The following is a 25,979-nucleotide window of genomic DNA, read 5'->3' as shown; positions in this document are numbered from 1 at the left end:
GAGTCGTTTCTCTCCACAGTCGCCTCAGGCACGCTCAGGCCGGGAGATTGGACCGAAAAACAAAAAGTTTTCAGTGCAATCTGTTGGTTTTCTTAGCTAGGAAATTGTTTTTGAATTGGCTCTATATGAACGAATTGGATTATTTTATAAATTATGATTATTATTAATTAATTGAATTCCAATTGGCTTGAATTGGACTTACTATCTAAGTGCCTTGAGATGACATTTGTTGTATTTGGCGCTATATAAATAAAAATGAATTGAAAATGAATTGAACATAAAAGACTATGAAACTTACTCGAATAAGAAAACTAAACTATGAAAATTACAAACAAAAAATCACTCGTAATGAGGCTATAGAACTGTGGCTTGACAAAAGCGAAATATGCAGGATAAATGATCAAGACTATGACTATGGTTGCAAAGATGACACACTGGCACAAGACAAAGGGAGACGCAGCCATACCCTCTGACCGGGCTCGTAGTCGGGCGCGGGTCTCCTTTTGCGGGCCACTGCTCTTTTCACTCAATCTCCTTGTCTGATGAGTACCTGTCTGGTGGTTGCCCAGATGCGGCGGCATCGGCGGAACAAGGCGTGGGTGGAGGGAACTGAAACCTCTGGCTCATGGTCTGTAAAGAGAGGGGGCTCTTAGTGTGTTGTGCGCATACTCCACCCAGACCAGGTGTTTGCTCCATGTAGTGGGGCTCTGTGACACGAGACACCGGAGGCCGGTCTCCAGCTGCTGGTTGAGCCGCTCGGTCTGGCCGTTAGCTTCCGGATGATATCCCGATGTCAGGCTGGCTTTGGCTCCGATGAGCTTACAAAACTCCTTCCAGAATCTGGAAACGAACTGGGGCCCTCGGTCAGAAACAATGTCCCTTGGAAAACCATGGATCTTGAATATGTGATTGAGCATGATTTCTGCTGTTTCTCTGGCTGATGGAAGTTTAGGCAAGGCAAAAAATCTAACCATTTTGGAAAATCGGTCATGACCGTGGTGTTACCTTGAGAGAGTGGAAGTCCTGTGACGAAATCCAGAGAAATGTCTGACCACGGCCGGGAGGGAATGGAAAGCGGGTGGAGCAGGCCCATGCGAGATCGGTTGGAGGATTTATTGCGGGCACAGAACGAGCAAGCATCAACATACTCCCGGACCTCCGGATCCATAGATGGCCACCAGAACCTCCGGGAGATGGTAAACATGGTCCGCCTGACTCCCGGATGACAGAAAAGCGGCGAGGTGTGAGCCCAGTGGATCACCTGTGGGTGCAGATTGGCTGGGACATACAGCTTATTTTCAGGGCACCCACTAGGTGATGGGGCTTCACCGTTGGCCAGCTTAACCACCTTTTCTATTTGCCAAGTTACCGCTCCAACCACACAGGACAGTGGGAGGATGGGTTCAGGCTCCTTGGCTACAGGCTCGGGGTCAAAGAGTCGTGACAGGATGTCCGGCTTGACGTTCCGAGACCCCGGCCTGTAAGAGAGGGAAAAAGAAAAACGGTTAAAAAACAGCGCCCACCTGGTCTGGCGAGAATTCAGTCGCTTAGCTTGACGTATGTACTCCAAGTTCTTATGATCCATCCTCACTAGGAAGGGCTGGCTGGCCCCCTCTAACCAATGACACCACTCTTCTAAAGCCACCTTGACCGCAAGCAGTTCCCACTTTCCAACGTCATAATTTCGTTCAGCCTTAGACAGCCGCCGTGACAAATAGGCACATGGGTGCATCTTGCCGTCCTGCTGCGATCTCTGCGAGAGAACAGCTCCAATCCCTTTGTTGGAGGCGTCCACCTCCACCACGAACTGCCGCTGCGGGTCTGGCATGGTGAGGATCGGGGCGGTGGTGAAGCAGCGTTTAAGTTCCTGAAAAGCCGACTCCGCCTCTGGAGACCAAAGAAAACGCACCTTGGAAGATGTTAAAACATGCAGCAGAGCAGCTATAGCGCTGAAGCCCCTGATGAACCGCCTGTAGAAGTTAACAAATCCGAGGAATTGCTGAAGCTTCTTGCGGCTATCGGGTGTGAGCCAGTCAGCGACAGCATTTATCTTGGCTGGGTCCATCTGCACTCTTCCTGGGGCCACTATGAAGCCCAGGAAGGAGATGGTACCGGCATGAAATGCACTCTTCTCAGCTTTGACGTAAAGTTTATGATCTAAGAGTCTTGTGTGATTCTAAGTCTGAGGAGTAAATCAATATGTCATCTAAGTAGACATAAACGAACCGGTCTAAAAAGTCCCGAAGGACATCGTTAATCATGGCTTGGAATACCGCGGGTGCATTTGTGAGTCCGAAGGGCATGACCAAATATTCATAGTGTCCACTGGGAGTATTAAACCCCGTCTTCCACTCATTTCCCTCCTTAATTCTGACCAAATTATAAGCATTACGCAAATCTAGTTTAGTGAATATCTTGGCCTGCTGTAGTTGTTCAAAAACAGACGACATTAGGGGTAGAGGGTAGCGATTTTTAATGGTGATGTCATCTAATGGACTGTAATCAATGCATGGTCTTAATGATCCATCTTTCTTTCCAACAAAAAAGAAACCGGCACATGCCGGAGACGAGGAGGGACGGATGAGTCCCGCCTTCAGAGAAGAGTCTATGTAGTCTTTCATGGCTTCTCTTTCTGGTCCTGAGATCGAATACAGTCGTCCCTTAGGGATGGTGGAACCGGGGATGAGATTGATGGAGCAGTCGTAGGGTCGGTGCGGGGAAGTGACAACGCCTTGGATTTGTTAAATACTTCTTTTAGGTGGTGGTAGCATGAGGGAACAGAGCTTAAATCGGGATATTCTGGGTCTGCGGGGGAATCAGAGACAATGTTAAGCAGGGTTATTTTTCTCTCCTGTGTCAGAGAGTAAAAACAGTGGCTCTCACAGTCTTTTCCCCAGCCCACAACATCCCCTGTCCTCCAGTCAATCTGGGGATTGTGGCGAAACAGCCATGAAAATCCCAAGATTAAAGCATGAGAATTAGATTTAAACAGGAAAAAGTTCATGGATTCCTGATGGTCCGGAAAGTGAAGTTCTACTGACTCTGTGACGTGAGTGATAGTAAACATTATTATCAAGGCCCTTGGCCTGGATGGTTTTCTTTAAAAGTTCAGTTCTCAGCCCGAGCCTCTTGGATAACCCCGAGTCCATGAAGCTCTTGTCGGCCCCAGAGTCTATGAGCACCCTAATTTCTGTGGTGACAGCGTGGTGTGTTACCTTAACGTTCGTGAGGATCCGGGGAGTGGGACGTGAGGTCTTGGAGGTACTCACTCTGGTGGGCTGTCTGGCTGGGCAGACAGCAACCAGGTGTCCCGTCTCCCCACAGTAAAAACAGCGACCTTCCAGCTGTCGCCGCTGTCACTCCTCTCTTGAGAGTCGTGCGTGCCCCAGTTCCATGGGCTCCTCTGAAGGGGACTGGAGAAGAGACGAACTCTCCGGAACGGGAGTGGAGGGAAAGTGCCAAGGGTCCACCGATCTGCTTCGTGCCGACGGATGAAGCTCCCGTAGTCGGTTGTCGGTTCTAATGAGACTATAGAACTGTGGCTTGACAAAAGCGAAATATGCAGGATAAATATCAAGACTATGACTATGGTTGCGAAGATGACACACTGGCACAAGACAAAGGGAGACGCAGACTATATGAACACGGGGAAAGGGAACGGGTGGAAACAATTAGGAATCAGGGAGACAATCAGACCAGAGACACATGAGGAAGGTCAAGTGACCTGAAACGAGAGGACAGTTACTTATCAAAATAAAACAGGAAATGACGAGACAAAAACACCAAAATAAAACAAAACCTCACCACGGTGTGACAGGTACAAGCTTTAATATCCCACCTTTTTTTAATGATGTTGAAATGGATGTTGAAAAAGAAGTCTCACTCTTCTTATTTTGCTGGACCACCTTTAGCTTTGATTGTAGCACACAGTCCCCACAGCATAATTTCAATACGCCTGTACAACACTCATTTCTGTGGAAGTTGCATTAATCTTTCTCAAACATCTTCTATTGATGATGGAGAGTCGGGCCAGTGTGTAAAGTCTTCTCCAGGACGTCCCAAAGATCCTTAATGGGGTTAAGGTCTGAGCTCTGCGGTGTGTTTTAAAATGATGTCATTTTTCCAGAACCAAGCTCCCAATCTGAACCTGATGAATCCTATCTCTGTCATCTTAGAATTTGTCAGTGTCATTTGGGAAGAAAAATCTAATAATGGAAGAACTTACTCATGCTGTATATGCAGGTAGTCAGCTGACTCAACCCCCAAATCATGTTTGGTTAAATTCATATATGATAAATTGACTTCATATGAGGCGAGTTGAGCATTTAGTAAAAAATGACTGTTGAGCATGGCAGTTTTTGTCTGAAAAACTCAACTGGCTTGTGTTTGTACTCTGGATGTTTTGTCTCCAAGCTTGTTCGGCTTCAAGCTGTCACAAGCTAGCGCTTTAGGACAGACAACACACAGCGGTCTCTCCTCATTGCCCACCGTTGGTTGCCATGGAAGGAAATTGCTTTGGAAGCACATTTGGCAATGCTTCCTCTTTTGCTTTGCGTTTACATGGGAGCCCCATCAAAAACTTCTCCATGTTATGCTAGTAGTGTCATTTATTGATTGATTCATTTGTGCATTTCACCCCCCCCTGCAATTGCTCTGCGCCCCCCACTTTGGGAACCACTGCTCTATTCAATTACATGGCATCATTCTACTTTCAACTCTCACTCTAAATATCTTCCATATCTATATTCAGATGCACTATATACAGCATTTAAGTCATTGAATAAATAAGTCTGTATACATTTATAGTACAGTAGCTATAAGTATTTTTAACATGACGATTATTCATCATGAACTTATATTTTAACATAATGCACTTATTTATATTTTTAAACAGCTCTTTTAATCACTATTTCTCTTTTTAACTCTTTCCATCCATAAATGAACAGTATCAAATCACTCTTTTCAACCAAGATGAACATCCAAACAATTACAGAACACTACAACATATTATGCACATCTCAACCATTATAACAATAATCCAACATCTGACATCATATTAACACAATATGCATCATATGCCACCTCTATTTCTCTGAGTGTTCTGAGTGTATGGGAGGAGCCGAGTTTCACTGTCTGGGGGCGATTTGTCAGGAACAGGTGAGTGGGGGGATGCCTAAGTGGGACAGCTTGCTGACCAGGATGTCTGGGATGATGGTGTTAAAAGCCAAGCTGTAATCTACAAAGAGCATTGTCACATAGCTCCTCTGCTGTTCTGGGTGGCATAGAGCTGTGGCTATGGCGTCTTCAGTAGACCTGTTTGCTCGGTAGGCGTACTGATGTGGGTTGAGGCTGGGAGGGAGGCAGGCTTTGATGTGATGTTGGACCAGCCTCTCAAAGCACTTTGTGAATACAAGTGTGAGGGCTACTGGTCGGTAGTCCTTGAGGCTGTCTATGGCGGGTTGTTTTGGAACAGGGATGATTGTGGATGATTTAAGGCAGGATGGGACCATGCCATGTGACAGGAAGAGGTTGAAGATGGAGGTGAAGACTTTTGAGAGCTGGTCGGCACATCCGGGCCAGCAGCTTTCCTGAGGTTCACTGCTCTGAGCACCCATCTCACATCATGCTGCTCGACAGTGAGAGAAGGGGGAGTGAGGGCTGGTGCAGGCGGCGGAGTGGCTGTTTGCTATTTTGTCTCAAATTGAGTGAAACAGGCAGTTAAACTCCTCTGCCAGCGACATGTCTGAGCTTCCACTTATTGCTTTGTGGCCTCTGTAGTTGGTGATGCTCTGTATGCCCTGCCACACCTGCCGTGGTTTTTATCTGAGAGAGGTGGTTCTCCAGATTCCTCTTATAATCCGCCTTAGCATCCCTTATTCCTCTCTTCTCATGGAAGGAGGCTCCCGTGCTGTCAGGGTGGACAAATTATTCGTCAATGGGCAGCTCGACCTTACCTGACTCCCGCCCTCTGGTATTCGCATACCATCTGGGACGAGCCCATAACCGACATGATTTCAAATGGGGCTATTTTTTCTAAAACTCGTGCATGTGATTGGATGAAGAATCTGTCCGTCATCTTGACTGACACGCCACTTCAGCCACTCCCAATGACTCAACCCGTGACGTAGCTCAGAGCTTACCTGACTCCCGCCCTCTGGAGCATGAATGGGCGGCCATAACGCGGCCATAACGCCGCCCATTCATCCAAAGTCCCACCCAGCGATTAATGATTGGCTCTGATTATTTTCTAATCGGACGAAACAGCTATGACTCCCATGCTCCTCAGATGGTTGTGTGAGGAAACGGAACGCCCCCGCGTGTAGTTGGTGAACGCAGCCAGATGACGTGAGTCAGGTTAAGCTCGACCATGACCAGAAGACCACTCCTTGCCTCTACTAATTACAGGCGTCCTGAATTTGCTCACTTCTGTAAATCATGTCACTACAGGTGGTACATACATAAATCTGCAATATTCTAGTAATTTACAGTCAACTGTTAAGGCAAAGTAGAAAAATCACTGCCAAGCACAGAATGTTGTTGTATGCAGGTGATATTGGTTTCTTTGGGTTTGTTCTGGTCTTTTTCTATCTCACACTTCTACTCTTCTGCACTGTTTTTCTCTTCTTTCTTTATTCTACAACTTGCTGTGTTTCCACCTCAGTACGTTATGATAATGTTAACATGCACGGCACAGATAGAGATTTGCACAGCACACGCAACCAAATACCATACTTCCACAGCACCAACACAGAGCGCTACTATAGTAGCAAACGGCGCACACAAACAGAAGTGCACACAAGCCCACTTTCCACATAAACATACACACACTTAATGCGTTAAGACTCACAAACAAAAGCACACAAACAGTCAACATAAATGTAGCTGATACAAACACATGCTCGCACACACATGCCCACGCACACACTTTTTTGCAAGCAAGCATCCAGCACTGCGTTAGTCTGAGCATGGCCACGCTAAGGCTTATTTCATGGAATGTGCATGGAGCTGGTCCAGGGAGAAGAGATTAAAAATCTCCAATAGATTTAAGGATCTACAGGCAGACATTGTTTTATTACAGGAGATTAATTTATTAAAGACAGTAGCTGATGTTCTCACCACAGCACAATTTCCTCATGTGTACTCAATTTTGGACTGTTTTGGCACCTACATTTCACAAAATGGTATCACAAGTTAAGGAGAATGGAGAGCGGAGAAGGGGAGTGATTTGGGAGAACTTGGGGAGGTTGAACACCAGACGAGCAGCAGCTTTCTGAACCAGCTCCAGAGGTCTGATGGCAGAAGCCGGGGCGCCAGCAAGGAGGGAGTTCCAGTAGTCCAGGCGGGAGATGACCAGAGCCTGGATGAGCACCTGTGCTGCCTTGTCGGTGAGGAAGGGGCGAATCCTCCGGATGTTGGAGAGGAGGAATAGGCAGGAACGGGTCACTGATCCCATGTTTGCCGAGAACGACAGTTGGTCGTCCAGGGTCACACCCAGATTCCTCGCGGTCCGGGTTGATGTCACCACAGAGTCATCCATGGTGATGGCCAGGTCTCTGAACGGACAGCCCTTCCCCGGGAGAAACACCAGCTCAGTCTGGTACAGGTTGAGCTTAAGGTGGTGCATCGACATCCACCCCGAGATGTCTGCCAGGCACGCAGCAATGCCTCCACTGGGGTGTCAGAAGGGGGAAAAGACAGAATCAGCTGGGTGTCGTCTGCATAGCAGTGGTAGGAAAAGTTATGGGAGTGGATGATAGAACCAAGAGATGATGTGTAGAGGGAGAAAAGAACAGGACCCAAGACCGAACCTTACGGAACCCCAGTGGTGAGCCCACGTGGCTTCGACACAGACCCTCTCAGTGTGACCTGGTAGGAGCGATCTGTCAGGTAGGATGAGAACATGGAGAGTGCAGAGCCAGAAACCCCCATTCCCTCCAGGTAGAGAGAAGGATGTCGTGGTTCACTGTGTCAAATGCTGCCGACAGGTCCAGGAGGATCAGGACATTAAATTAAAATGATGCTCCTACCAAAACTTCTTATTTTCAATGATACCCATAAAACCATCTGCTACTTAGTTTATGTCACTAGATTCACATTAGTGGGCGGAGGGGCCCGGAAGGAGGTATCAGTCAGAAAAAAAAAGTAAAAGTTCAAAATGTCCAAAACTTAGGGAACCGGAGGAACGAGGACCACTCCGGGGGACGGGCAGGAGGCCTATATGGCAGGCGGCCAGATGTCCGGTAACAGGGGGGACTGTAGCCGGCGATGGTCTGGTGGGCGACAGGGAAGCCAGAGAGCCGTCCTGGTGAGCCCACTACCCCTCCACAGGGGACAAGACCAGGAAAAGGAACTAGAGGCGAGCCCTCCTAGGCACCCTCAGAAGCCAGCATAGGAGGAAGCGTGCCCTCCTGGGGAACCTCATATGCCGGCACAGGAAGAGGTGAGCCTGGCTGGGCCACCTCAGAAGCAGGATCAGGAACAAGAGATGAGCCCTCCTGGGCACCCTCAAAAGCAATGTCAGGAGGAGGCGAGCCCAGCTGGACTCCCTCTGGAGCAGAAACAGGAGGAGGTGAGACCCCCAGGGCTCCCTGTGAAGTATGAAGCGGCATGGCTCGAGACTGTGCTGCTGTAGACTGTCCCTGTGCGATGGAATGTGCCAAGGACTTGCTTGGAGCCTCTCCTCCTTCTAGCACATCTCTCTGTATAGTCCATTCCAAGTGACGGGTCGCTTTCCGGCCTGGCTGCCATCCGACTAAAAAATTCAAAAAGGTTTATCATCTCCCCCTCAGGGTTACTAACGGGGACCGGGGACCAGAGACCTGACGCTGGAGACGGTCGAGGCGTAGGAGACCGAAGCCGTTAAAATTTTCGTTTGTGCTGCTTTGGTTTCTGAGATATTAAAGATTATTTTTTAGGTCATCCAAAGGTCATCCCCCCATCTTCCTCCAAAACAAACCAGAGTGGTCTACTTTTTTAGTGCTCCGTTTGTGCAGGTTTGTGCCGTTAAAACTGGCGTTTGTGCTGCTTTCGTCTCCGAGTTACGTTTTACTTTCAGTTGATCACATGATTTCACTATATTGATCAGGAGGCAATGAATTTCATCTGCTGCAGGTTGTAGTCATTTTGTTTTGTTCCAGTAAGTTCTTTTCGCCAATTTAGTCAGTGGGAAGTTGTCGGATATGTTGCTAACGCAGGAGAGAGCAGAATGAACACATAACCCTTGAGTGACATTCGGTGACGGTATTGCCAACCATCAATAAACTAAATAAAAAAATACTGACTATACTGACTGAAATACTGATTATCAGGCTAATGTCACTGTTATTTGCAGAAAGTGATTTTAAAAAACAAACTTACCTTCTGTTCTCTCCTGCCTTAGCAACATATCCGACAACTTCCCACTGACTAAATTGGCGAAAAGAACTTACTGGAACAAAACAGAATGACTACAACCTGCAGCCTCCTGATCAATATAGTGAAATCATGTGATCAACTGAAAGTAAAACGTAACTCGGAGACGAAAGCAGCACAAACGCCAGTTTTAACGGCACAAACCTGCACAAACGGAGCACTAACCGATCAATCTATTTGCTTGAATTTTTCACGTGGGTGGGGTGTCAGCTTCACTCAGCTAGAATGACGTGCTGTTTCTGTTGCTCGCGAATGCACTCGATTCAGGACAATCTGTAAGTAGTTATCTTGCAACTAGGTCAATTATATGTGCTTAGGTTAATCGGTATATATTCGAATATATAAGCGTATATATTCATGTTTGCAATGTGTGAAGTGTAATTGTGCAATTAGTTTTGAAACATGTTGTGCTAGCTAGCAATTCTGTGAAGCTTAGCATTGAACTGGTCCTTTGTTTAGCGTAAAGTAAATAGCGCAATGAAAGTGGGTTGAAAACTATCTTTATTTTGTATTTTTGTATTTTTTGCAGTTTCACAAAAGAAATTCTGTGTCAAGTAAACGCTCTAAAAGCCTCTTCAGACTCCTCGACCAGTTTGTTTAGCTCGCTGTCTAGGCTGTGTAGCACCACATAGCTGAGGCCAGAAGAGTGAAAAGATTAGTCAACACATCAAGTTATTCACCAAGAGCTACATCTCGAACCAGTCAAGATGTCCAATGCATATATCACCTCTCCCGTCTCCCAATTGGAAGTTAGGTCAGAATGTGGATCAGCAAAAACGTCGGCTTCACACCGGTCAAGCAAGTCAAGTGCAAGCCTGGCTGCAGTCCGAGCACGGGCTGTAGCTGAAGCTGCCCGCGCCAAAGCCGAGTTTGCCAAATGCCAAATCGATATTGAGGTCGAGAAGGCACGGATTGAAGCAAGGCTGAATGCTCTAAAGCAGGAGGGTGAGGCTGAAGGCCCAGATGACCGTGAGTTGACCACTCCAGCTATCCCAGTAACAACGCATGAGCCAGTCAAACACGTTGCAGAATACATCAAAACTCACTTTAAAGATGAGCCTGAACCTGAGATGGAAGAAAGGCCTCAGCGAGAATCTCAGCCTAGCCACAGTGTGCCACAACCAGTCACTCAGTACACACCTGGGTGGGCTACAGGGACTCCAGCTGGATGGCATCCTCAGTTGTTTAATGCATCTAGATGTAAATACCAGGAAATAAAAGCTGACATTCTGAACTCGTCTCATACTCATCTTTTGATCTTAAACCCAAATGTCTTCAGTGAACAACAAAAACAAGGGAATTTGCCTTGCTGTTCCAATACTTTTGGAGGGGACTGTAAGAAAAAACATAATGCTTTATGTTACAAGGCTACAACACAACACATCCCAAAGCAGAAAAAACATCAGTGAAGCAGACAAAGATTAGAACACCCATTACAGCAAACAAAACAGAAATTGACACGCCTGATGCAATTGCTAATACACCACCTCTTGATCTAGATAAACAATGTCCCATTCATAAGAAGCCACATTCTCTTGCTAAATGTCGGGGCTTTAGAATGAAGACGTTGGATGAGAGAAAAGGTTTACTCAAAGAGCATTCCATCTGCTACAAATGTTGCATATCGACAACGCACAGGTCAAAGGACTGCAAAGCAGTGATTCACTGTTCAGAGTGCAACAGCAACAGTCACGTGTCGGCACTGCATGCTGGCCCACTGCCCTGGTCAGTCAAAGATCCAAAGACACCTACAGAGGGTCAAGGCGGGGAGCCAGACAACCCAAACTCCATTGAAACCTCGTCCAGTTGCACAGAGGTATGTGGAAAGGGGCTACAAGGAAAGTCATGCTCGAAGATTTGCCTGGTCTATGTTTATCCAACCAAGTTCCCTGAAAAGAAGAAGAAAATGTATGCAATGTTAGACCAGAGCAATGTATCACTGGCAAGGTCTTCCTTTTTTGATATGTTTGACGTACAAAGTGAAGCTCTACCATATACAATGAAGACATGCTCTGGCATGACGAACACCAGCGGAGGAAGAGTCAACGTCATTGAGGGGATGGATGGGAAAGCACCTATGCCATTACTGACGCTCACTGAATGTAACCAGATTCCGGATAATAGGAAAGAAATACCTACTCCTGAGGCTGCAGCTCATCACCCTCATCTGAAGTCCATCGCGTCTTTGATACCTCCACTGGATCCCTCTGCAGATATCCTTCTCCTCCTAGGCAGGGATATCATCAGGGCACACAAGGTACGCAGTCAGGTGAACGGCCCACATGACGCACCTTACGCTCAATGTCTTGATCTAGGGTGGGTGATCATAGGGGACGTTTGCCTCAGAGGAGCTCACAAACCCACTGTGAGTTCTTTCAAGACAAGCATACTTGAAAACGGGCGACCCAGTTTTCTCACCCCCTGTGAGAGCAGAATTCATGTCAGGGAAAGGTACACAGACACCTGCCCCCTAAGTGAAAAGACGCAGACTAAGGAGGATGTAGGCAAACTCATGTTCAAGCAAACAGTTGATGATAAGCTGGCACTTTCTGTAGAAGACCAGACATTTCTGGATATCATGAACAGAGAATTCCACAAAGACGAGGCCAATAGCTGGATGGCTCCACTCCCCTTTCGTTCCACTCGACAGCGCCTGCCCAACAACAGAGGTCAAGCTGTCCATCGTCTAATGTCCCTCCGTCGGATGCTGAAAAAGAACACAGAGATGAAAGATCATTATGTGGAGTTTATGGAGAAGATGTTTAAAAAGAACCATGCAGAACACGCTCCTCCCATTAGTGCTGATCAAGAATGCTGGTATCTCCCGAGCTTTGGCATTTACCATCCGCAAAAGCCTGGAAAAATCCGGATAGTCTTCGACTCCAGCGCTCAATGCAATAACGTATCCCTTAATGATGTGCTGCTCAAGGGCCCAGATCTCAACAACACCTTGGTTGGTGTGCTCATCCGATTCAGAGTCGAACCTTATGCAGTGATAGCAGATGTGGAGCAAATGTTCCACAACTTCATCGTCAAAGAGGAACACCGGGATTACCTTCGGTTCTTGTGGTTTCAGAACCACAACCTGGATGGAGACATTGCAGAGTTTCGAATGAGGGTACATGTATTTGGAAATTGTCCATCACCATCAGTCGCCATCTATGGGCTAAAAATGACTGCCATCGAAGGCGAGGAAGACTATGGAAGTGATGCAAGGATGTTCATCGAACGCCATTTTTATGTGGATGATGGATTAAAATCCTTCTTTTCAGAGACTGAGGCTATTGATGTGCTGCGCAGAACTCAGAAAATGCTGGCACAATCAAATATACGCCTGCACAAGATCTCATCCAACAGTTCGACTATCACAAACGCCTTTCCAGATGAAGATCTGGCCACCGGGCTACAGGGCCTGGATCTTGGACAAAGTACACCATCTATGCAGCGTACCCTAGGATTAGGATGGGACTTGTCCACAGACCTGTTCATGTTTCGGGTGACCACCAATGAGAAGCCATTTACAAAGCGTGGAGTGCTATCAGTCATCAACAGCCTGTTCGACCCCCTCGGCTTTGCGGTGCCTGTCAGCATTGAAGGTCGTGTCATTCTGAGAGACATCTCTTCTGACGTCTGTGACTGGGACGAACAGCTGCCCGAAGAAAAGCAGGGTATGTGGGAAAGATGGAAAGATTCTTTAAAGCACTTACAGCAGCTGAGCATCCCAAGGATGTACACCTCAATCCCTTCGTCCGCAGCACAGAGGAAAGAGGTAATCATTTTCTGTGATGCATCCATAAAAGCAGTGGGTGCTGTTGCTTATTTGAAGCTTACCAACGCTGATGGTGACAGTGAAGTCGGCTTCCTCTTCGGTAGAGCGAAACTCGCTCCAAAACCAGACATCACCATCCCGAGACTGGAGCTCTGCGCTGCAGTGCTGGCTGTGGAAATAGCAGAATTAGTTCAAGAAGAGCTAGACATTGATTTGGATGAAGTGAACTTTTTTACAGACTCAAAAGTGGTGCTGGGCTACATCTCTAATGAGAAGAGACGGTTTTATGTCTACGTCCATAACAGAGTAGAACGTATCAGGCGATCCACACAGGTGCACCAGTGGCATTTTGTGCCAACTCATCTGAATCCAGCTGATCATGCCACGAGAGCACTACCTGCTGAACAGCTATCTCTCTCTTCATGGCTGAGTGGACCTGCTTTCCTCACAAACGGAAAGCAAAGTCAAAGAAAGGGGGAGCCCTTCAGCCTTGTCGAACCCGACGTGGATCCAGAACTGCAGCCAGAGGTTGTGACCTGTACCACCACTCTGTCAGAAGGTAAACTAGGAAGTGCTAGATTTGAAAGATTTTCTAGTTGGAACATTCTGCTAAAAGCCATTGCTAGACTGCAACACATTGCCAAGTTCTTCAAAGACAGGCAAGAGAATGTCTGTCACGGCTGGCATGAATGTAGCTTGAAATTTGGTGAAGAACAGTTTCATCAGGCCAAAGTCACAGTCATTCGCGCCGTTCAGAGAGAGATATTCACTGATGAGTTAAAATGTTTGGAGCGGCATGAGCCTGTAAAAAAAGTAAGCCCGCTTAGCAAACTCAGCCCATTTGTGGACACTAGTGGACTTCTTAGAGTGGGAGGTCGGCTAACAAGAGCACAGCTGACTTTGGATGAAACACATCCTCTTCTTATTCCAGTAAGACATCATGTGACTGAGCTAATAGTCAGGCACTTCCATGAAAAAGTGTACCACCAGGGCAGACATTTCACTGAAGGGGCGGTCAGAGCTGCTGGATTTTGGATTGTGGGAGGAAAGAGAGCGGTGAGCAGCACAATCTTCAATTGCATCACATGCCGCAGGCTAAGAGGCAAGCAAGAAGAGCAGCTCATGGCTGACCTGCCTAAGGACAGACTACGTTCAGACCCTCCATTCACATATGTGGGTCTGGATGTGTTCAGGCCATGGACCGTCACAGCAAGGAAGACAAGGGGAGGTTACGCAGAGGCCAAAAGGTGGGCGGTCATCTTCGCTTGTATGAGTATACGTGCCATACATATTCAAATCATAGAATCAATGGACACATCATCATTCATAAATGCTCTGCGCCGGTTCCTAGCAATCAGAGGTGCTGCGAAGCTGCTCAGATCTGATTGTGGGACCAACTTTGTCAACGCCTGCAAAGAGCTGCAGATTGACAAGAACGGATGCCACAACAAAAACATTGACTCTTACCTTGAAGACAACGGTTGCCTGTTACCTATCCACTTCGTGCCTTGTGGCACATAAGGCCTTCACAGAGCACTTCCACTTCTCCCGGTCAGCTGTTGCAGTCCTCGCTTCAGCCCATGATGTCCATCCCAGCTCTTTTCTTTCTTTCTCCACAGTACGTCTCCAGGTGGTCTTTGGTCTTCCTTTTCTTCTTTTCCCTTCTGGTGCCCAGGTCATTGCTATATTGCAGTCGTTGTTGTGGTCCTGCCGTAATATGTCCACTCATTTTCCATCTACGTAGCTTCACTTCTTCACTCAATGCCTTCATCTCAGCTCTTTCTAGCAGGTCTTCAGTTCTGACGTGGTCTTGCCAATGTATACGGAGTATTCTGCGTAGGCATCTATTATGGAACACATCTACTGCTTTGTTATCTCCTTTGTTCATTTTCCATGTTTCACATCCGTATAGCAAGACTGGCACTAGTAGCGTCTTGAAAAGTCTTAGTTTTGTTCTCCTTGTGATGCTGTTGGAGCTCCAGATCTTCTTGAGTCTGATGAAAGCACCTCTTGCTTTTGATAGTCGGCTCTTCAGGTCTTTCATTCCACCTCCCTCTTTACAAACTGTGGCTCCCAAGTATGTGAACTGCTCCACCTCTTCAATGTCTTTTCCATTGATCTGGATTCTTTCCTGGTCGCTTGCGTTAATCCTCATTGTTTTTGTTTTTTTGTGTGTTAATCTTAAGACCTACTCGCCTGGCCTCCAACCGTGTTGTTTTATTCTGAATTTGTTGTTTTGTAGAGGATAGTAATGCTATGTCATCTGCGAAGTCCAAGTCGTCCAGTTTTGATGTTAGCTTCCATCTAATTCCATTTTCTCCCCGTCTAACTGTTCTTCTCATGTTCCAATCTATCACAATCAAGAATAAGAATCCTGACATATTGCAGCCTTGTTTGACACCGGTTTTAATGTCAAACCATTCACAAATTTCTCCCTGGTCTTCAACTGCACACTGGAAGTCTTCATAGAATGTTCTCGCCATTCTCACAATCTTGTCTGGGATTCCATACTTTTCCATGATTATCCACAGGCTCTTGTGATGGACAGAGTCAAAAGCCTTCTCGAAGTCTACAAAATTCATATACAGTGTTGCTTGCCACTCATTAACCTGTTCTATGATGTTCCGTAGTACGAAGACTTGCTCTGTTGTTCCCCTTCCTGTTCTGTAACCTGCTTGTTCTTTTCTAAGTCTGCAGTCAACTCCCTGTCTTATACGGTCTACAATAATCCTGCCGAGTATCTTTCCCACAACAGATAGTAGGGTTATGCCTCTTGAGTTCAACGGTTCCCAGTGGTTGTTTAATCCTTCTCATGCGTCACACATGGCCGGATCCTGGGAACGGATGATTGGAGTTGCCCGCCGAATCCTGGATGCGATGCTACTGCAACATGCGCATGCAAAGCTATCTCACAAGGTGTTAGTAACATTCATGGCTGAAGTAACAGCAATAGTGAATGCAAGGCCCCTTACAACAGTTTCCACAGATCCAGAGCACTCTGTGATTCTCACCCCTGCCATGCTGCTCACACAAAAGTATGGCACGCCACCAGTACCACCAGGCCAGTTTGAAAGCCGTGACCTCTTCAGAGGGCAGTGGCGGCGCATGCAGTACATGGCTGAGGTGTTCTGGGCACGATGGCGAAAAAAATACATCAGTGGGCTCCAAGACCGACGGAAATGGCGGACACCGAGACCGAACCTACAAGAAGGAGACGTGGTCATGCTAAAGGATGGTCAGGAGAAGAGGAATGACTGGCTCATTGGACTCGTCAACAAAACCTTTTCCAGTGAGGATGTCAGAGTCAGGAAAATAGAGGTCAAAGTCATCCGGAAGGGCGAACAGAGACTCTTCTTACGGCCTATAAGTGAAGTCGTCCTTCTGGTTTCTAAGGACACTGCTTAAGAGACTGTGGACTAATTTGATATCCTTTTCAAATATTTTAACATAAGTTTGTTTGGGTGACATCCTTAAGATGTCAGGCGGGGAGTATTCTGTCCCTAGGTTTGTTGCTAATATCACCTTTTATGTGGCCAAATACTGCCATCTAGTGACCAAGTTAGGTATCGTTTTTAATTGTCGGTAACATTACATTACATTACATTACATTACGATCATTTTGCAGACGCTTTTAACCAAAGCGACTTACGATAAGTGCGTTCAACATTGGTAGGCAAAAGAACTTCAGGTCACAAGAAATAATAAGTGCATTTCCTTCCAAAACCAAACAGCTAAGAGCAAAACTAGTGCTAGAGTAAGTGCGATAGGTCAGGTACCTCAGCCTCTCACCAACTGCACACCAGTCACAGCGGGGTGGGGATGCAAACCCTGGTTCGGGTAGGGGAAGAAATAAAAGAGGTAAGAAAAGCAGGAATGGGATTCAAACCCTGGTTCGGGTAGGGGGTAATGAAAATATAGAGGGTGCCAGTGGTGGAGGAAACAATAAGTGCGTAAGGAACTAGGACGGCGCAGATGCTGTCCTAAGAGGGCGGATTAGGGTAGTGTTTCCTGAAGAGGTGGGTTTTCAGCCTGCGGCGAAAGATGGGCAGCGACTCAGCTGTCCTGACATCAGTCGGGAGATCGTTCCACCATCGGGGTGCCAGAACAGAGAAAAGCCGTGACCATGTCGATCGTGCGCAGGGACCCCTGAGTGACGGGGCAGCCAGGCGCCTGGTGGCCGCAGAGCGAAGTGGTCGGGCGGGGGTGTAGGGCTTGACCATAGCCTGGAGGTATGAAGGAGCTGTTCCTTCCACTGCCCTGTAGGCTAGCACCAGAGTCTGAAATTGGATGCTGCAGCTACAGGGAGCCAGTGTAGAGAGCGGAGAAGGGGAATGGTGTGGGAGAACTTGGGGAGGTTGAACACCAGACAAGCAGCAGCTTTCTGAACCAGCTCCAGGGGTCTGATGGCAGAAGCCGGGGCGCCAGCAAGGAGGGAGTTGCAGTAGTCCAGGCGGGAGATGACAAGAGCCTGGATGAGCACCTGTGCTGCCTTGTCGGTGAGGAAGGGGCGAATTCTCCGGATGTTGTAGAGGAGGAATCGGCAGGAACGGGTCACTGATGCCATGTTTGGCGAGAACGACAGTTGGTCGTCCAGGGTCACACCCAGATTCCTCGCGGTCCGGGTTGATGTCACCACAGAGTCATCCATGGTGATGGCCAGGTCTCTGAACGGACAGCCCTTCCCCGGGAGAAACACCAGCTCAGTCTTGTCCAGGTTGAGCTTAAGGCGGTGCATCGACATCCACCCCGAGATGTCTGCCAGGCACGCAGCAATGCGTGCTTCCACTTGGGTTTCAGAAGGGGAAAAGACAGAATCAGCTGGGTGTCGTCTGCATAGCATTGGTAGGAAAAGTTATGGGAGTGGATGACAGAACCAAGAGATGATGTGTAGAGGGAGAAAAGAAGAGGACCCAGGACCGAACCTTGGGGAACCCCAGTGGTGAGCCCACGTGGCTTCGACACAGACCCTCTCAGTGTGACCTGGTAGGAGCGATCTGTCAGGTAGGATGAGAACATGGAGAGTGCAGAGCCAGAAACACCCATTCCCTCCAGGGTAGAGAGAAGGATGTCGTGGTTCACTGTGTCAAATGCTGCAGACAGGTCCAGGAGAATCAAGACAGAGGAGAGAGAGTTAGCTCGAGCAGTTTGGAGTGACTCAGTTACTGCTAGGAGGGCCGTCTCAGTTGAGTGGCCCACCTTGAACCCTGACTGGTAGGGATCCAAGAGGTTGTTCTGGTGGAGGTAAGAGGACAGTTGTTTAAAGACAGCACGTTCAAGAGGTTTGGACAGAAAGGGTAGAAGGGATACCGGTCTGTAGTTCTTGATCTCTGAAGGGTCAAGAGCTTTTTTCTTTAGAAGAGGAGTGACTCTGGCAGTCCTGAAAGCAGAAGGAAAAGAGCCTGATGTCAAAGATGTGTTAATGAGGTGGGTCAGGTAAGGAAGAAGATCAGGTGCAGCAGAATGAAGGAGAGGGGAAGGGACTGGGTCAAGGGAACATGTGGTGGGGCGGCTGGATGTTACAAGGTGAAGGACCTCATTTGCAGAGAGGGGAGAGAAGTGGGACAGAGAGGGAGGTGAGGGAGAAGGTGGTAGGGAGGGAGGAGTGGGAGGGCGACAGGTGTGGGTGGTGTGGACAGCTGGGAGGTGAGGGAAGGAAGATCGGATATCGTTAACCTTCTTGTCAAAGAAGTCGGCAAAATCGTCAGGGAGGAGGGAGGAGGAGGGGAGAGGGGATGGGGGTTGGAGGAGGGATGAGAAAGTTTGGAAGAGTTTTTTGGGGTTGGAAGCAGAAGTTTGAATTTTGTTACAGAAGAAGGCAGTTTTTGCAGCAGAGAGAGAGGAGGAAAAAGTGGAAAGCAAGGACTGGAAGGCAAGAAGGTCTTCAGGAAGTTTACTTTTCCTCCATTTGCGCTCGGCCGCCCTCACGCTCCGCCTCTCAGTACGCACTGAGTCCGACAGCCAAGGGGCAGGTGGAGCTGAGCATGCAGGCCTGGAGGTGAGGGGACAGAGTTTGTCCAGAGAGGAGGACAGGGTGGAGAGAAGAAGATCAGTAGAAGTGTCAGGGGAAAGAAGAGAAAAAGATTCAGGGGCAGGCAGAGCAGAGAGAACAGAAGATACCAAGTGGGTGGGGGGAGGTTGGGAGGGAGGAGAGGAGAGGGAGAGGGTGTAGGACATGAAGTAGTGGTCAGAGTTTGGAAAAGTTTGTCAAGAGTTTTCTTCCCCCTAGCTTAAAGCTATAATGTGTAATATTTCACGGACAATGAATGTCTCCATGTCGCCCCGCCATTTTAAAACTACGGGATTTCCACATTGGAAACGGAAAATGCGAAGCTGATGACATGTCCTTCTACAAATCCCGTAGTTTTAAAATGGCAGAGCAACATGGAGACATTCATTGGGGTGTAACACTCTTATGTACATTCGTATGCTGAATATAAAGAATATAAGAACACTGCACTTTTGTGATGGAGGTAATTAATAACGATTGAGGTAATACTTGTGAATGATAAGACTCAAATTTGTTAATAGACAACGTGAAATATTACACATTATGGCTTTAAGAGTAACCTGGCCAAGTTTGAAGATTTTAGCATGAAATATGTAGGAGTTTGATCAAATGCGAGGTGTGAAAAAAAAAGACGTTTCCGACCACCAGCAGGTGGCGCTGTAGGTGGATGTCACTATTTTATATGTGCGCATTCAGGCTGGGTCCAGCATTCACCGTATGAAGTTTGGGACAGATTGGATAATGTATGTGGAAGTTATGAGTGACTTAATTTTTCATGGCGAGTCATAAATTTGAGGTTTGAAAAAGTTTCTCCATTAATTTTTCCCCCCATGTCTTAAGAGTAATCTGGCCAAGTTTGAAGTCTGTAGCATCAAATCTGTAGGACAAGTTCGATCAAATGTGAGGTGTAGAAAAAAAATGACGTTTCCAACCACCAGCAGGTGGCGCTATAGGTGGATGTCACTATGATAATATGTACGCGTTCAGACTGGGTCCAGCAATCACCGTATGAAGTTTGGGACAGATTGGATAATGTATGTGGGAGTTATAAGCGACTTAATTTTTTGTGGCGAGTGATGGCGAGTCATGGCGAGTCATCAAACTTTGAGGCGTCGCCATGCCCACGCCCTTTAAGTTTTGAAAAAGTTTCTCCATGAATTTTCCCCCCCATGTCTTAAGAGTAACCTGGCCAAGTTTGAAGCTTGTAGCATTAAATCTGTAGGACAAGTTCGATCTTATGCAAGGCGTGGAATTGGTCAAAAATGGCACAAAAACGCACTTTCCATCCAAAATGGCCGCCTTCCTGTGGACGTGGGACCATGGCGGCATGAGACTTTTTTGTGCGTCTGGGCATGATGAATGAGTGTACCAAATTTCGTTGTCCCACGCGAAACTAACCCCAATAAGGGGACCATTTTTAAGCATCGTAGGGGGCGCTACAGAGTCAATGAGCGACTCCCAAAAATATAAAGTTTAGATTCTTTCATGTCGTCGACTGGCATGTGGCGCTCGCAAACTTTGAGTTTTCGAATACCTTTTGCAAAGAATAAGAAGAAAGAAAGAAAGAAAGTTGCAAAGAATAAGAAGAAAGAAAGAAAGAAAGAACGGAATAATAATAAACCTTACAGATACAATAGGGTCCTTGCAGTTTCACTGCTCGGTCCCTAATAAACTATACTATACTACAGTTTAATGTAAATATTAAAAACAATCATTTTTTTAATCATTATTCTCTCTTTTAATGGCAACAACAGCACTGTGACAGTTAATACACCAAAGATCTTATTGTTATCAACCATCCATCCATCCATTTTCTATACCTGCTTACCGGGTTGCGGGGGGGCTGGAGCCTATCCCAGCTGTCATTGGGTGAGAGGCGGGGTACACCCTGCACAGTTCGCCAGTCAGAGCCACACAGAGACAAAGGAGACGAACAACAACACACACGCTCACTCCTAGGGACAATTTAGAGTCACCAATGAACCTAACATGCATGTTTTTGGACGGTGGGAGGAAGCTGGAGTACCAGAGACAAGTCACGCATACACGGGGAGAACATGCAGACTCTACACAGAAAGGCCCCAGCTGGGAGTTGAACCTGGAACCCTCTATCAAAATGATCCCTCAGTCTTAAAACATAACTGGTCCTTGGAGGTTAGGTATCATCAAGACCCAAAACTTGCTTTGAGGTACAATTATTGAGGTGTACACATACAGGGCTGGTAAAGGGAACCTTTACCCGATTTGCCCCATTTGAGGCAATAAGGCTCCACTCTACTCCTTAACCCTCTGGGGTCTAAGGCCTTTTCAGAGACTTTGAGGCAGCTGTCACCACCTTGACATTTTTAAGTATTTCAACTAACTGTAAACATCTATGCAAAAGTGACACATATGGTTGTATTCTGAAAAGTCTAACAAAAAACAATATGAGAGTGAAGTGAATGTAATACAAACAGGTTTTATTTAAATTGAGGGGAAACACAACTGTACAAAAAACAAGTTTTAGAGGTCTTCAAACAGTGCAAGAAAACACACTATAAATATATCTAGCCAAGACTTTTGAAGGTTGAACCTTGTAAACAAAAGTGTTGGCTGCATAAAAGTAAAAAGTGCAGTCAGAAATGTTTTTTTGTTTTCACACAAACTGTAAAAAAGTCATTGTAACTCCAGGCATTGTCTCTGAGAGTTGAATACAAATTAGATGGGTGTGTAACACCCCTGATTCCCCCCCACCCCCCTGTCACTCTCCATGTGATAATTGTATCTCACTGGCAGGACATTGCTGCCTTCCCCCACATGCTGGCTGAATGGGGCGTGTTCTCACCTGTGAATAGCCACTCAATCACCTGCTACTTTACATGTGAATAGCGATAGGTGTGGCCTAGGAAGCTGCTGCAGTCTGAGACTACAGAAAATCCAAAGATTTCTGTTCACTCTCTTTAAAAAGGGCCAGCTATATAATTTATTTTAATATATATATATTTGAAAACTAGAAGTTTCAAGGTTTTTAATGGTGTCACTTATATGTTTCAATGACACAAACTCACAGAGTTACAGATGTGTTTTTGGAGATGTGTCAAAAATCCCGCCGGCGGGTTTTAGACTCCAGAGTGTTAACATACTCCCTTCTTGTATGCTCTGTTTCCTTCCACCCCTAATATCATCAATAAATCTGCAGACAACACAACGGTTGTGGGACTATTTACTGGAGGCAACAAAGGGGCGTACAGGGGGGTCCAGAGGCTAGCTGTGTGGTGCTCAGGGAACAATCTTGTGCTGAACAAATGAGATGGTCCTGGACTTTGGGAGAAGAGGAGAGATCCTGCTCCACTAGACATCAGTCAAGAGAGGGTCTCCTCCTTCAAGTTTCTCGGAGTGCACATCACAGAAGACCTCAGCTGGAGCACAAACACAGCAGCAGTAGTAAAAAAGGTTCAACACAGACTTCCCTTTTTCATGGTGCTGAGGAAGGATGATGCAGAGGTGAAACTGCTGACAAGCTTCCATCCCTCTATGATAGAGTGTATCGGTGTACTGTATTCCTGTATAACTGCGGACAGGAAACCTGTGCAGGGGGATCCAGGCGGCCCAGAAAATCATTGGCTGCCCCCTTCCCTCCCTGCCCACAGTCTTTTTAACCTTATGCCATCTGGTAGAAGATAATGGTGCATCAAATGCAGAACTAAACATCTCTAATACAGTTATTATCCATGGGCTGTTAGACTATTAAATAACTGAACATAGCCCACAAAGATCCACAAGAGCGGTGCAATGAATTTACATATGAATGAAGGAGTCTGTTTTTTTATGGATTTCACTGTGTCTAACTTATTTATGCTTATGTTATGGTTACTTATATGTTAATTGACATGTTTTTATCAATGCACCATGTTGTCACCTTCAAGATTTCATCTCTGTTTACCAACAGAGACTGTCCCACTTTATGCCCACTCATCAACTCCACTTATGGGAACCATGATGGTGCTGTCATCAGTAAACTTTGTGATAGTGTTTGAAGGGTGGACCCCCTGCACAGTATATGTCATGCATATACAGAATGTACAGGAGAGAGCTCCGGTGCTGGGGGTAGTTTGTGAGGAATCTCTGATCCAGGCACATTTGGTAAAAACAATATTTTTAGCTTTATTGATGTTCTTACTGACAGTAATCACTGATCTACTTGTACTTTTTTGTCCATTTTTACTCCTTTGTGCAGGTACGAAGATTTGGCCAGGTATCCCCTGAAAAAAACAAAGGAGCTGTACAGCTTCCTTGGCCTGGTTCTGGATCACACTGTGGTGGACTGGGTCCTCAACAACACCCGGGGCAGCAGTGATTTATCATCCCGGCAGAAGTTCACCACTGTTCGGGACTCTGCAGCAAATGCAGAGAACTGGAGGGTGAAGCTGTCCTTTGACATGGTGGTTTATACCCAGACTGCCTGTCAACCACTTCTGGGGCTCCTTGGATACAAAACAGTGTTCCACCCAAGAGAACTAAGCAACCTCTCCCATTCTTTAGTGGAGGACAGGACGTTCCTCAAGTTTTTTTAAGCTGATTACAACAATAATCCATCAAGAAAGGACAGCACTGTCATTTATAGGGAACAGAATGTGCAGTACACCATCTGTATTTCCTCACTGTGTATGATGGAGAAAGAACTGTGTCCATCAGTCTTTTCTGAAACGGTGATCCTCTCCCACACGTGTGTTATTCTCTAATGTATTTATTCTGTAAGTAGTCAACCACCTCGGTTCTTGTACTTTTCCTGATTAAATCCTACTACGTAGATTTAGAGAATATCCCGACAGTGCAAACAGTCCCTCAGATGTATGAGTGCTTTATTCAGTCTCCACAGGATTCATTTAATGTGAGGTTTTATGTCATTGTATAAGTCATTACAATATTAAAATCTAGCAAAATTGGTTTAATTTTTAGATGGAGAAATGCATCTGGAGGAGTATTCCACAATGTAGCTAAAGGGTCTGCAGCTAAACGCCCGTAAGAGCAAAAGGAGAGACATTTAAGTACTTTTCTTCCCTATATTTGGAAGATTGCTTCTTTTGCTTTGTTACACAGTTGCTCCCCATCAGTGAGCGAGTTATACAGTGACAATGGGGGTGGGGGGGGGGGGGTGTAAAGGGAACCCAGTGCAGCGCATGCGCGTGCTTCGGTTAACAGAAGTTTTACAATCCTTACATTATCTTGCTTGTTCAACTAAATGTCTTCTGTCTGTAGATTTTACAGTTCATTGGGCACATAATGTACCACACAAACAACTTTTTCAGTCAACAGTCACCAACAAAGTATTGTAGACCCAAACTGCCAGCAAATCAGACGCACACACACACACTGCTCAAATGCAGATCTACACAACGCTGAACCAGAACCAAACACACTATTAACATGCAAAAGAGGAAGGCAAATGTGTTAGCATGCTAGTGTGGACCTGTACCTGACCCAATAGTCTATAGACTCTGTGATTATTATATTTTCAACTAATTCAGGAGTGATAAACATATGGATCCTGTAAAATAAGGATTTATTTTTCCATTACACTATTTTCAAGGTCAGAAAACAGCTCACAAAGTTTGATTTTGATGTGGTCTATGCCTTTAAGTAGGAGTTAGGTTAAAGTTCCAGTTTTCAAAGGAAAACTACTGCAAGGGGTTGCCTATTTTAAAAGCTACCATCAAAAAGGCAAAAGCCAATCTAAAACACCACTCAAAAGCCTTAACATTATATAATAGTTTAATATAATATGATGTGCTGCGTTAATACACAAATAAATACACAAATAACACTACAAACACGCAAAGATCCGTATGATATTTCTCCTGTGAATTCAAATGAATGTGGTTTCAAAAAGGGGGCAACTGTCAAACCTGGCAACACAGCACGCTTAGGCATTGTTTACAACTTGACCACAGTGCACGCCTGCAGAAGTGACGTGCACAGGGCACAAAGCTAACATTTAATAACATGTAAGCTAACATTCACATGATGACATTTTACATTTCGATGGAAAGCCATAGACGCACGTTAGCATTTGTCTGAAGTCACCTGACACAATATAATAATGAAACTCTGAAAGTGAGAAACTTAAGTGTAATAAACATGTTAGATAGCTACTTACATTCATCCACAGCTACTTGCAGCACATCACTCAGCACTCAAATTTCTTTTCGCGCACGCGCCGACTTGGACGTGAGCCAGTGACAGGCAGACAAACAATGAAATGGTACAGTCCACGTCAGGGGTGTCTGACATTTTACTACAAGCATCTTCCTGCCATGAATATGGAATATACTGTGTATTGTAATATTTATGATTACGGAAAAGAAAGATAAATGTTTCAACCCCCCCCCCCAGTCTGTTATTTGTACCTCTTTTAGGGGGTATGAAGTTGTAATTGGGGGGGGGGTCAAGGGGGGGTCAAACCCCCATGTAATACGCACTATGCTCCCCATTATCTGTCAGCTCGTGTGTTAATGGTGGTAAAGTGCACATACAGATGGCAATGCAACGTCATCAACAATTATTTATATTGTTATTTTAAGTGCCCATGGCAAATAAAACTGAAAATAAAACAGTGAGGCAGCTGAAAAGCTAAACTGCACAGAACATCAGGATCAAATCATTGTTCTCAGCACTTTCAATTGAATGGTTTCATTTAGTTTGTGTTGGTCAAACCTGCAGAAGTGAATTTGTGTATTCTGGACTTTCTGTCTGAGCTGGGCTCTGAATGCCCTCCTGACTTGATGCTATGTATCCCATCCAATCGAATACTCT

The 25,979-nt window shown here is 46.1% G+C and overlaps 1 protein-coding gene across 1 annotated transcript in view; it reads left to right on the top strand.

The window, feature by feature from the left end:
* The window catches only part of LOC142383602 (carbohydrate sulfotransferase 1-like), a 107,072-nt gene extending 82,771 nt beyond the window's left edge, over nucleotides 1–24,301 (top strand). The window contains exon 6 of the mRNA XM_075469195.1: nucleotides 23,404–24,301. Within this exon, the coding sequence (XP_075325310.1) occupies nucleotides 23,404–23,740 (337 nt within the window). The 3' untranslated portion in view covers nucleotides 23,741–24,301. The remainder of the gene's footprint in view (nucleotides 1–23,403) is intronic.
* Nucleotides 24,302–25,979: the final 1,678 nt, after the last annotated feature.

The sequence above is a fragment of the Odontesthes bonariensis genome, chromosome 7, assembly GCF_027942865.1.
Source record: "Odontesthes bonariensis isolate fOdoBon6 chromosome 7, fOdoBon6.hap1, whole genome shotgun sequence".
Lineage (NCBI taxonomy): Eukaryota > Metazoa > Chordata > Actinopteri > Atheriniformes > Atherinopsidae > Odontesthes > Odontesthes bonariensis.
Note: the sequence above shows the minus strand (reverse complement) of the source record. Positions and strands in the feature narration are given on the sequence as shown.